The sequence below is a fragment of the Malus domestica genome, chromosome 01 (assembly GCF_042453785.1).
Source record: "Malus domestica chromosome 01, GDT2T_hap1".
Lineage (NCBI taxonomy): Eukaryota > Viridiplantae > Streptophyta > Magnoliopsida > Rosales > Rosaceae > Malus > Malus domestica.
In genome coordinates, this window is record NC_091661.1 from 30,802,662 (window position 1) to 30,815,481 (window position 12,820).

The window sequence follows — 12,820 nt, forward strand, 5'->3', positions numbered from 1 at the left end:
TTATTTAATCTCCCCATATTAAATTTTAATTTTATTAATATGCACATATTTAATTTGTTTTAATTAGAAATGAACGTAAATGAGAAAATATTAAAAAAAATTGTGATACAAAAATATATAGATACATAAGTGTACAAAAATGATTGTGCCAAAATATATAAAATTGACTTTTTTGTACCAAAATATTTGTACCTACATGATTGTACCGAAATATATTATAATGAACCTAAATGTATGTACTGAAATGTATTATATTGAATTAATGTACCTAAAAGTCAATACTGAAATGTATGTACCAAAATGTACGAACCTAAATGTCAATACCGAAAATGTATGTACCTAAATAAAAAAATGTCAATACAAGTGTACCTAAATGTCAATACTGAAATGTATGTACCTAAATGTCAATACCGAAAATGTATGTACCTAAATATCAATACCAAAATATATGTACCTAAATGTATTTACCGAAATAATAATTGAATTAATGTACCTAAAAGTCAATACTCAAATGTGTGTATCAAAGTGTACGTAACGAAATGCATTATATTGAATCAATGTAACTACATGTTTGTACCGATAAATATACCAAAATATTCAAATGTATTAATGTACCTAAATGAAGAACATACAAAATTGTTATCGGAATATATATTATAAAAAATTTAGTTGCCTAAATGTAGACATTAAAATATATTATGGAGAATGAAATAAAAATGAAATGTAAATGTAAATGTAATTAATACATTAAAATAAAAATAAAAAGATAAAAGAAAACATCAAAATACAACTAATAAATGATATGATTAAATGTGCTAGGGACTAAAATTGGCTTTTAATCTTACATATGGTTATAATCTAAAACTCATCTTTTTTAGGGATTAAAATGAAGTTTTCTAAATAAAAAAGCATCACAGCCGAATAGTATAAATAGAGGGAGCCTTCGAGCTTCCATTGCATGCAACAAAGCCAAACACCCCCTCTTCTCTTCTTCACTTCTTCTTCTGCAGTCTTTCGTCATTGTAAGTCTTTCTCTCCTCAACGTTGAATATTTAGGGTTTGCACGTTTTCTTCTTTTGTTTTTCACTTCGGTGAATCGATCGATGTTATTTATTTATTTTTTACGCTCACGAGTTCTTGCTTTCTGGGAACTACCAAGCAGATGGTTTAACTTGTAGAACAAGGACTCCTAAATACTTCAATTTCCTACTTGTTTGATGCTTTTTCGTTGTACGATTATATGTTTTTATCTGTTTTTCAACTTACTTTAATTGCTCCTTTTCTCGAATCTCGTATTTTTTTGGATAGGTTTTAAGTTTTGAATAGGATTTGATTTAGGTTTTGGTTTTAGGAAACCTCGATTCCTAAGAATTCTTGCTGGTTAGAGGTTGATTTGTTGTTTTTTCTTCAACTCGTGTGTTATTTTTTTAATTTTTAATTTTCCCTTTACTCTATGTTTCTTCCATTCTTTCTGAAATGTATCGGCATATTATCGAACAAATTAGGGTTTAGGAAAACTTCTGATTTTCCCACATTCTACAAGTACACATATATATAGGGCGACCCAAGCCAACAAGGCTCACAACTTTGCGAGGGTCTGGAGAGAAATTGCACTTAAACTGATGTGTCGTCTTTGTTAAACTATTGATAATCTCTGCATCAAATCATATTAATTTGCATTTTTCACTCTTGGATTGCAGGTGAGAAATTGTGCTTTTATAAAAAGCTATGTTCAATAGTTAACTTAACAGTTTGGGAAAAGATGGGAGCACTTAGTGATCCTAGTGAAGCCGAATTGGACTTCCTTCAACAAAGGCAACAATTCAAAGAACGCTTTCGAATCAATCATATGAAGGAATCGGGGTCTGCTAATGATCGTCCCATCGATAAGAATAAAAGTGACAAGTTTTTCTTTCTTTTCGGATGTTCATCGACGAGGAAGGAATTGATAAAGCTGCATTTGGTTTGAGATGGATGAGTTGTTTTTCGACACATACAGTGTCTTCATCTTTGCAGCTTCGGGACATTCTTTGGACCCTCACAACCTACCATATCGCGAAGAGTGCTCGAAGAAAGAAAAGCACTAATGCCGGGATTAACGAAGTTGGCATCCAAGGTCAGACGTTCTGATGATCAGGTATGCAATCAATGAAACCTTTGTCATGAAATTTATTTGTATCGTGATATTAGTGTATAATTTTTCACCTCAGCGTTTTAATTTCTTCTCTAGGGTAAAAAGAGCCTGAAGACCCCTTCCTCAATTACAACAAAGTCTGGTTCGACATTAAAAATTATAAAGAAGTCCCGGGATTACTCCTTTTTGTCGTTAAACGAAGCAGAAACACCGGCAACTTCAAAAGGGGAGTCTAGACTCCGTAAAGATTCTGTCTCGAATTCAAGCAATGCAAGAACTCCGGTTTCTGGTACGAATAGAGCTCCTGTGGCGAAGTTGAAGCCTGAAAAGAAGCAACGTTGGGAAGATAAGGAGAGACATCATGAGAAGAGACAAGATTTGATGCCAAGGCAGTCTTCCTTGCAACGTAAGGTTCCAAAAGTGAATGAAACTTCTTCAACGAAGTCACTGCCTGCATCGAAGAAAAAATTGGAACAACGAAAGGATTTGCATCAACCTACAAAACTAAAACCAAAGCCAGATAAAACTCAGTCTCCTCCACAAGAGAATTCAACGAAGTCACTGCCTGCATCGAAGAAACAATTGGAGCAACGAAAGGTTTTGCATCAACCTGCGAAAGCAAAACTGAAACCAGATGATAAAACTCAGTCTCCTCCACAACGACAGAATCTTGATAGGTACAAAGCCTCCTCATCAAAGTTACCATCTTCGACAAAGCACGACATTAAAAAAGAAAAGCAAATCCTCCAACCCAATAACACAAGAGTGATGCCGAAACGGCAAAACTCCTCGAAAAATAAGGTTCTTTCTCACTGACATGCATTCATATTTTCCATTCATTTGTTTGTTCATATTTCTTTCCATCTTTCTGTGACGAAGCTCATGAATTTCTCTGAATCGAATTTCAGCAGATCAAACGCGACGTGGCGGAGAGTTCTTATGATGACAAAGTCGAAGTTTCTTCTATGATCCAATCAATTTTTAGGTAAAACTTCTGTCTTTATGTTCTGATTTCTTGGTTTCCACTTTTCATGTTTCGTATTGTCTTAATATTTTGGGTTGTGGTTTTTCAGACGTAAACGTAAGCATATTCGGGAGGAATATTCCGATTCTGACGAGGATGACGCTGCAATGGTTTCCACCTTTCACGATATTATTAGAGAAGAGAACAGGAGGTGCCATACTTTTCCTCTTCAAGTAATGAATTACAACTTAGTTGTATATTTACGTGCAAAATCTAAGTGTGCCTCTCATTTGACAGTTCAAAAATTGCTAGGAAGGAGGATGAAATCGAGCGTCTACGGCTCGAAGAAGAAGAGAAGCAAGAGAGGTTAAGAAAAGCAAAGAAGCAGAAGCTGAAAGCATACAAAAGCGATTCCAACTCTTGATGTAAATGACCTAATTGATAGATAAAAGTATGATATTTTTATGTTAGTGAAATCCACATAGCTTTTGAAATCCGGCTAACCACTCGCCAAACTTAACATAAAATGCAAGCAGAAGCAAATGTACAAATGCCGTCTCTCGGCACATACATACACAACCAAAATCATATCACCGAAACAGAACCCGAAATTCACAGAGAAACTAGTCCGGTTTTTTCTTCCTGTACTTTTCATTCGCGAAAGGGTTACAGAAACCTTTATGACGGATGTGGTTCTTAAGATCCTAAACACAGGAAGTTTAACAATCTAATTTTTTTGTACTGATGGAAAACAAGGGAAACAAAAATATGAGCGTGTTTCACGTGTGTGAAATGGAAGTGTACAACTGCCTGTCCGTCTCCAAAACCTCCGAGTTAGGAAAGCCTCGGAAGCTTCATCCATTGCAGTCTTTGGCCGCCACCATGTGCTATCGGTTCCAATTTTCAGAGCCGATCAATTGGCTCAGTTTGGTCCTGTACCGCAAGTCGCTCTGAGACGTCAGAAAGAGATTTGAGATTGCACTGGATCAAGGCTTCAACAAAGTAGCAGGTCTCATCCTTGGTGTTCCCTTCAGGAATGTCAACTACAAATGACTCAATCACCAGAGTCCCCGGTCTTCCGTCAATTATCTCTGGATGGAGGGAGATGATTGAAGAGTAGTTCTGGGAAAAAAATAATACAAACAAGTTAAATATACATAGGATGGTTGCATAATAGCAGAACAAAAGGATAAACTGAAAACAAGGACTCCTCATTGAGTTTGGAGATCCACTGATCCAAAATATTATAGGAGGATCAGTTTCCGACTCAGAGGCTTGTAAACAGGCCTACTTTAGTCAACATGGCAGCACCCTCGTTGCTGCTTAGTGCAGATAGCGTGAGAGTTTTATGGTTAACCCTAAGGATTGATATATATATGTAACCATTCATATATATTTTATATTATCAGTAGGATTCACGTCAATAACCTCATCCGAATTCATCCATAAGCCATCAAGTACCAATTTTGAACTTAGAGACAGATGCCAGTGGTCACTGATTAAAAGGAACAAGGAACCAACACCGTAAATTTAAATTTTGTGCAGCCAAAGCTGAAGCCTGTTTCAGGAAATCTTTTTCTGTTTCCATTAAATTTTGATGAGATCAAGTTCAACGGGCCCAAAACTTCAAAACTAAAATGCAGAGACTCTGGTGAACACAGAACTTCATATTAAAATCTTGTGAACTAGTTAACCTTTTAGCTTGTATGCTCAGAAATGTGCAACCAAATAAAAGGAAAAGATAAGTATGTGCTGGATTATAAAAGGAATGAATCTCCATACCCTGAGTCTGTGATCCCCACCAATTATTTTAATGCTAAGAATATGCTCGTCATCGTCAAGAAGTTCCAATCTCTCAGTACTTGTTGTGGCAGGAAGCCCAGACTTAACATCAACTTCTCTGAGACTTCCAATCTCAAGATTTCCCTGCACCACACACCTGCTGACAAATGGCTTATACTTTTGCGGTTGATCAAATCGTCTTACCAACGACCAAACCTGAAGAGAAACAAAACAATTCACATTCCGGAAAAGGGATAACCAAAAAACATATTTATACTAATACAGTAGTTTCATGTCAACCATCCAGAGATGCAGAATTGCAGTCAGTATTTATTGGCAAACTATCGTCGCAGTTATCCTGCCCATTCTCAACGAGGATCTCTCTCAAATACACCTTAATCTTCCAGTTTCCTGGAAGATAGGTATTAAAAACAATCGAACATTAAACAAGAAATGCAGTAATTACATTTCTGAGCCAACGAACAAGAACATAAAAAAAACCCCAAAAAAGCAATCAAAAATTCCTTTTTTTCTCTGTTTCTCCTCAATTTTCTTAACTGCACGCACAGAGACGCCGTGATAGAAGAACTACAATTACCTAATCGATCGACACCCCCACATTAACGTAGGCAAAATCATTAAGCAACCCATCCGAAAACACCACGGATCAAAACCAGATGCTCTCCAAAAATGCAATCAAACATGTCCTTAAGGAAAAAGAACAATACTTTACAGACCAAAAAGAGCAAAAACAATCCGAAATCGAATCCCGGTAACCCCAGTTTCACAAACTGATACCTCAACTCCTATATCAAACTCCAAATCCAATTGTAACATAAACACCCACCTCCCTATATGTTACATGCATGATATTTACATCTCCAATATACAAATCCCAGATCAAACAAATCAAATAAATCAAAAATCCTAGAGCTTCATAGATAGATAGATATCCACACAGAGAGAGAGAGAGAGAGAGATGTACAAGATGGACAGGGGCTTTGATGTGCCGGACGAGAGTAGATGTACACTGATGGTCGTTAAGGTCGTGCTTGTGGTGCCTCCGAATGTAGTCGCTCACTATCCCGCCAAAACCACCTCCTCCGCCGCCGCCGCCTCCTCCGCCTCCATTCCTATTCCCATTCATCTTCCTCTAAACCAATCACAACACTGTCGATCAAAACCAACAAAAATAAATCGCCTTTCACAATAAACCAACCAATCAAACATTCACAAACTCACCAATCAAAACGCCGCCTTATCTTCCACCTTCAAGCTCTAAACTTTCCGTCTGCAATTCCAATACTGGTTGAGAGAGCGAGAGAGTCAACCCCGTTCGACTCGGTCGGACTCGATCAAAGCTTGGGATTGAGAAAGGAAGAAGTTAGGTCGCTAGTGAGAGAGAAAAGTGTCCAAGGACCCGATTCGACTCTGTCAAAGCTTGGGAGTGTGAAAGGAAGAAGTTTGGTCGCTAGTAAGAGAGAGGAGACTCACCGCCATAGAAGATGGAGAAGAAGCGCCTCAGGCCTCCCCATCATCCTCATCACCTATCTCACCTCCTTCCTAATAAATTAATACTTTAAAACCCCCAACCAAACAAAAAATAGACCTACAACTTTAATTAATTAAAGCAAGTTAGCAATTACCTTTGTCTGTTATTGCAACTTGCATTAAATTATACTTTTCTTGTCTTGCAAATGCCTATCTTCTGGGAGAGATTTGTCAATGTGTTCCGAACATGGAGCGGTAGCTGCGATGCGTTATATGTCATTATATAAGTGGACATAATTTTTTTTCTGAAGTATCGCTTTACTTATTTAGACATCTCACTTATTTAATGATATATAGTGTATGTACTCGTGTTTCGAGCGCATTGAAAAATCTCTTCTCTTTCAAAGGATAAATGTGAACATGTCATCACTCATTGTCTGTTTATGAGGATTATGTTTTTCTATGACTAAATTGTCCTCTAAGGTTGCTTGATTTACACTTCCGATTTACTTGACTGTTGCGTAAGGGTTTTGGTATGGCAACGTGACCAGTTGGATGGTTTACCGTGTGGGCACCCCACTCGCACTATAAATGGTTTAACTCCCATCTCTTATGAGTGCGGCCTCTAACGGGTTATCTCCTCACAATATTATTGTGGAGCTAAATTCATAGTTGATCTTGCATGATTATGTGTTTAGTTTCTTCACGTGACAATACTTGATTCACCACAATGACATCGGAGTGTAGGTAAGTTAAGAATAAATATTGTAGTTGTCGTTGGTAATTGATGAAGCAATCTTAAGAGAATTCCGCTATTGAGATTATGTCATTAATTAATGTCAAGTTAGACTACTATTCAATTGGGATTCTCTCTTATTTAAACGGTCGCATTACATTACGTTTACATCTTGTTTTGAATTTTTTATATAGTGAATAAGACAAAAAGAAGAGTGTGAGATGGGAGAATGGAAGATGATGGTAATAGGAGAGAAGGGAATCTCATTCCATTCAATTGAATAATTAATTAAAGGTCATTTACTTGTTTGATTCTTACAATAAATAAATTATATTGTTTTGTTTAGCTTATAGTGGCCTATGCCCTAAAGAGTTAGGGTCACATGGCCTTGAATGAATAATGGATAACACCAAATGGTCTTATGTACTATGCTATATATTTTTATGGGAGCTTTAAGACTAACACTCAAATATATTTCATACAACTTCACTAGTTTTGTATCATTCTAAAGAAAGATAAAAGTTCAAACTCCGATAAACCTAGTCCAAAAACAAGTAAACTAAAATTTTAAATTTTCAATTGTGCCCCCAATAGACTTATTACTTAACCAAACCAAAACTCTAGACTGACATCATCTGTAAAGACTTCAAATTGATTTTAGATCTGTGAAAATATTTTTGCACTTCTACAAGATTAGTTCATAATTCATGCACTTCTGTAAGATTAGAAAAAATAAGAGAGAGAATGGCAAAGAAGATGTAGGAGGAGAGAGAGAGAGAGAACGATAAGGAGGATGAGGGAGAAGGGAGTGGGGGATAGGAAGAAGGAGAGAGAAAGAAAATGACGAAGAAAAAAAAATGAAGAGAGAGAAAGAAACAATATAAATAAAGAAATAGAGACTCATCTTTCAATTTTAGAGACATAAAATTGTCACTGTAAAGTTTGTAATCTCTACTAATTAATAAAATACTCATTGTCAACAAAAAATTTATGAAATTATCAGTTTAACCCTCTAATTAAAACAAAACATGAATAAGAAATATATGGGGCAGAAATGTAATTTCATACAACCAAATTTTGCTTTTTTTTTCAAAGCATCGCCTACATGTAATCCTAACATATCTCTAACAAAAAAAATAAAATAAAAAACTTCTCACTCCCACATTCTCTATCACTCTCTTCCTCTCTCCTTCTATTTCAAAAATAAAAAATAAAAAATTTCTCACACACTTTGTGTGTGCCCATATGCTAGTAGCAATTAAAAAAAAAAACAATCATGACATTACATTTAACGTAGATAAGTTTTATCCATCTCTGAAATAAATAAAAACCTTAGTATTTCTCCAAAATATAGTCTTACAATTTGAATATATGTTTTCTTATTCTTGTTTTTATATTACACTCCAACCAAGATCATTTATCTGAATTTTGAAAACAACGCAATGTTCATTGCACTTACAAAAGAACCAAATAATCGAATACAAAATTTCGAACGTAGAAACATATCCAACTATTTAAACTACAAATTCGTTAATTTAATCGAACATATAAATGTTCATTGCACCTACAAAAGAGTCAACTTTGACTTTTGGAATAATATTATTTTCGTTTAGTTTTCTTAAATAATTGAAACTCAACTAAAAACCTGAAGGTCAAGGCACTCTTAAGAGTAGTATTAACTCTTAATTACTCTTATAATTTTTTTTTATTATTTTAAGCAGGTGCCTCGAATATTCTCTATTGTCGTTATTTGTTTATGAGATGGGTCCCGCGGGCCAGAAAGCAGCGGTCCATTTCCGACGCCACGTGTGGATTCGAAGCACACAGCGGGCGCATTCTTACCGAGAAAGGCTTTCTCGTGCAGGTGAGGATAAAAAGATGGGTTATGGGTCGTAATTTATGTGAGGAAATTAATATGGGTCATGGGTCTGGGTCAGACCAGAAAAATTAAATATGGTCATGGGTTGTGTGTGAGATTATGAACTGCTAAATTCATTTTAAAATAAAGATCTTTATCTAAAATAGTTTTGGAAATATGTATAAATCCTCATTTTGGTCTTTTAGATTTTAAATTGATATAAATGGTTCTTGAGGGTGTCTATTGTAAAATTTTTAGTCATTTTGTGAGAAATCTCCGTGAATTGAGAGGATTTTTGTCAAATCAACTCCCCCCTTGACTGGTGGTTTATCCAGTTTAATAGAGATTTTTTACCACATAGACCTTTTTAAATAAAAAGCACGAAAATATTTGATTGTCTTGATTCCTTGGCATGGGTTTAATCCATTGGGTTGGCTTATATCTTTGTATTCAACCAACCATTGTCGGTAAAAACTACAACTACCTTGTCCGACTTTTATGAACTTCATTTCATTCTTAATTGGGCTTAATTTTTGTATGAAAGTGACATGACATAAAATGGTAAACCAATAAACCAAAACTTATGCATGCAGAAAAGAGTATCAATTAGCTTTTGGTTAGGTGTAGATGTCATAATCAGCTCACACAAACGAAATATTTTTTGGCACATCTGAGACACATGACAGTATGCCGTATATTATTATGTAATTGGAAAGTTACTTGAAAAAAAAAAAAAAACTTTTCACCAGTTATACAATGACAAATAGTTTACCATGTCGCGTTCTAAACTCACTGAAAATTTTCCCCACACAGACCAAAAGACGAAATATGTTTGTGACGATTTTGTTTCCTAAAAGCTAACTCTGACTAATGACTACATTGTAATGAGAAAAAACTTACATTAAATAAGAAGGCCAGCTATTCATGTGCCGTCATTGTGATGGTGCAACTCTATTGTAAATGGAAAACTGTTATGGAGATAATCTTTTTCGATCATTTTGTAAATCACATAATATGACGGTTGATGATTGGACTTCATTTTTATTAGTTTAAAGAAGAAATTCAACTATTAACCGTATATCATATGGTCTAAAAAGATATCCACTTTAGCATTGTCATGCAAAAAAAAAAAACCAAATTCTGTCGTGTCGGGCGTTTTTGCTAACTTGCAATTATCTGGAAAAAAAAAAGTACGAGGGATATTATTTTGAACTGTCATCTAATTACAACAGTTACCAAATTAACGTTGGTATGAATTATAATTAGTTACCTAATCGGGTTTATGCACACAATCATATTGTGTTACCTAATCGGCCAAGGACATTCATGGTCCCGTGTGTTGGATCGTTGATTGGATCGTTGATTGTGTTATCTCTATACAGTCGTGACCACTATATATGTATCGAATCATTGCATGAGTTTTGCTTTAGACACACAATCACACAGTAATGTGCTTTCGCATGTGATTAGCAGCTTAATTTCGAGAAACAGTGATCATACTCATGGCTTTGCCTTTCTTATTACCAATACAGTCTAAGCAACCATATCCTAATGCCTAAATGGGAAGCCTGAAAGTTAAGTAAAAATTGTTCTTATCCAGACACAAAACAATTTAATAGTTTTAATAAGACACTTAAATGATAAAGTCCATTTACCAATTATCTTCTGGTTTAGTTGTATTTGTCTCACTTAAGTAGATGAAGTTTTTTTTTTTCCCGACGCCCACATCCCAAAAGGATAACTAATCTTTATTGGGTTCCGGAAAGGTTAAAGGTATTTCAGCTCACAAATAGTCACAGTTAAATATCATACGTCATCCCAAAGCTTTAAACCAAAGAATCATTCATGTTTTTGTCAATTTTGTGCATCAAACCCAGAACTAGGGAGCACAACTAACTTGAAATTATATTACATTTCCACCGAAGATTTGAGAAATTAACGTGGGCTTGATTTTGGGACAAGTTCAATAAATTATATTCTGTTTAGGTTCTCATCAGATATATCTTGTTTACTGCATTAGGGCCAACATACTGGTTGTGTTGTAGGATGATAAGCTCATATTTATATATATTTTACATTAAATTCACTTGTCTTTTCTTAGTTAGTTCCTTATATTTTTGAGCTATTTACTTTGTTTTTGTGTTTTGTAGGATTTGTCAAACAAATAAAAGAAAAATAGCACAAGTGGGATTTTAAGTAACAAATTCGTCAAAACTGCCTGTGCAGGTCAGCTGACTTTGGAAGCAAGTTGCGAACAGCTCAGAATGAATTAGAGAATGAGCCTTATATGCTTGGAAAGCTAAGGATGTCTATTTTCTAGAGAATTTCGCGGATTGTTAATATCTTTTTTCTAGAAGAAGTTATGGCCGTTTTAACACTGAAATGTTTCCAATACGCTGAGCAGTTTGTAACTGCATTGAAGGCAATAAATCCAATAAAACTAGCAGCCAAAACTGATGCAGCCAAGAACAAGCCAGCTGACACCTCTTCAAATATCAGATGAAATGGAATTAAAGATGAGGATTAAGTGGGAGTAATTGGCATAAAGGTTGCCCAAAAAGTTACAATTGGTTTACCATTTCCTCTCACTTATTGTCATCACTAAATGGCTGTTAATGGGGTGAGTTATGGAGCAGAAATGGGGCAGCAAGCATGGGCATAAAGGCTGCAGGTTGCAGCAGCAAAAGAGAGTTCTTTAGAGGAAAAAAAAATAGAAAAAAAGGAAGGAAAGGAAGGAAAAAAGGCAAGGCTGCTGCGTTGAGAAAGGAAGGAAAGGAAGGAGGAAATCTTGGCATTCTCTTCTCTCGGTTTTATCTTCTCAAACTCATGTCTTTCTTTTGGTTTATTTTGAGAACTATATGTAACTAATTTTTTAGAAGTTAGGGGCTGTTTTGAAGCACCGAATATGATTGCAATTTTGTTATGACATTTCGTTGAATTACTTTTATGAATGGATGAAACTTGGTTCACTACTTGTCTCATTGATGAATTCTTTATTTGTTTTCTATGGATGCATACGTATTAAGCATATATAGGATTTTAATGCTATGAATATGTGTGTGTCTGCCCTTGTCGAATGAGGACCTACATATGTTCTAAAGTAGTACTTGTTAATTGCGATTAACATGTGAACCAATTTATAGGATAAGTAAGACAACGCCAGTACTTACGATGCCTTGTGAAGACTCAAACTCTTTTCGTTCTTAATGATTTCTACTTGTTAAATCTATGAACACGCCATTCTAGATTGCATGCTAGGGACTAAGTTAAGTTGAAAACGCCATTCTCTTAACATACTACGTAAGAAAGAGTAATAGGTTGAGTTCTAACATTGAGCCAACTTGAGCATCTTCATCCGGAAATAAAAGAAATTTGAATGAAACATAACATGTTTGCATGATTATTTGGTGGTGGATAGCAATACCCCTAACTCGTTTTTCTTAATTTGTGAACTACTTAAAATTTGTTTCTATCCTGTTTTTGTTCGATTTAATTTAAATAGAAAATCAACTCCAAAAATCCTAAAAAATTGTGTGAGTGTAGCTTTGTGTGTCTAGTATCTGCATATAAAATTTCGTAGACTTTTGATAAGTATAAGTCGGTCTAATAATTATTTTTCGGTGGCTGGTCAGTAGGGACAGCAACCCAGTTTTTGTGACATTTTAGGTAGTTAGATAAAACAATCTTCTGTGGGAAAGACCCTTATTTTCATATGCTACAATTGACAAATCTTAGTGTTAATAAGGAAAATCAATAAGACATTTGTGTGCTACTTTGTGGTGTGCTTTTAATCCTATCATAGGATAACGTTGGAGCTACTTAGGGCAAAACCATATCCAATTATCCATGCATGCA

At 35.1% G+C, this 12,820-nt stretch overlaps 2 protein-coding genes across 3 annotated transcripts; one reads left to right on the forward strand and one right to left on the reverse strand.

Annotated features, from left to right (window-relative positions):
• Positions 1-1,762: 1,762 nt before the first annotated feature.
• On the forward strand, positions 1,763-3,920 carry LOC103445416 (protein spt2-like). The gene is made up of 6 exons (XM_070813908.1): positions 1,763-1,905; positions 2,017-2,137; positions 2,231-2,935; positions 3,043-3,119; positions 3,208-3,309; positions 3,396-3,920. Exons 1-6 carry the CDS (start codon positions 1,763-1,765, stop codon positions 3,520-3,522), a joined length of 1,275 nt encoding a protein of 424 aa, XP_070670009.1. The 3' UTR covers positions 3,523-3,920.
• On the reverse strand, positions 3,585-6,766 carry LOC103443519 (abscisic acid receptor PYL8-like). Of its 2 annotated transcripts, XM_008382402.4 has the most exons (5): positions 6,527-6,766; positions 6,123-6,443; positions 5,866-6,033; positions 4,881-5,096; positions 3,585-4,220 (listed from the first exon to the last, which is right to left on the reverse strand). In XM_008382402.4, the coding sequence occupies exons 3-5, from the start codon at positions 6,025-6,027 to the stop codon at positions 4,002-4,004; spliced, it is 597 nt and encodes a 198-aa protein (XP_008380624.1). In that variant the 5' UTR covers positions 6,028-6,033; positions 6,123-6,443; positions 6,527-6,766; the 3' UTR covers positions 3,585-4,001. The 2 variants fall into 2 exon arrangements, with proteins under 2 accessions (XP_008380624.1, XP_008380616.1); XM_008382394.4 differs by lacking the exon at positions 6,527-6,766 and having other exon boundaries at positions 5,866-6,050; positions 6,123-6,475.
• Between the last annotated feature and the right edge of the window lie 6,054 nt (positions 6,767-12,820).

Excerpts from the sequence above, each read along its gene's own strand:
- LOC103443519 (XM_008382402.4), bottom strand. The coding sequence starts at position 6,027 with ATGAATGGGAATAGGAATGGAGGCGGAGGAGGCGGCGGCGGCGGAGGA. Across the intron at positions 5,097-5,865 it reads TCAAAGCCCCTGTCCATCTT|GTTTGGTCGTTGGTAAGACG; the intron begins GTACATCTCTCT and ends GTTTCTCTTCAG. Across the intron at positions 4,221-4,880 it reads GTGGGGATCACAGACTCAGG|AACTACTCTTCAATCATCTC; the intron begins GTATGGAGATTC and ends TTTTTTTCCCAG.
- LOC103445416 (XM_070813908.1), top strand. The coding sequence starts at position 1,763 with ATGGGAGCACTTAGTGATCCTAGTGAAGCCGAATTGGACTTCCTTCAA. Across the intron at positions 3,120-3,207 it reads ATGATCCAATCAATTTTTAG|ACGTAAACGTAAGCATATTC; the intron begins GTAAAACTTCTG and ends GTGGTTTTTCAG. Across the intron at positions 3,310-3,395 it reads ATTAGAGAAGAGAACAGGAG|TTCAAAAATTGCTAGGAAGG; the intron begins GTGCCATACTTT and ends CTCATTTGACAG.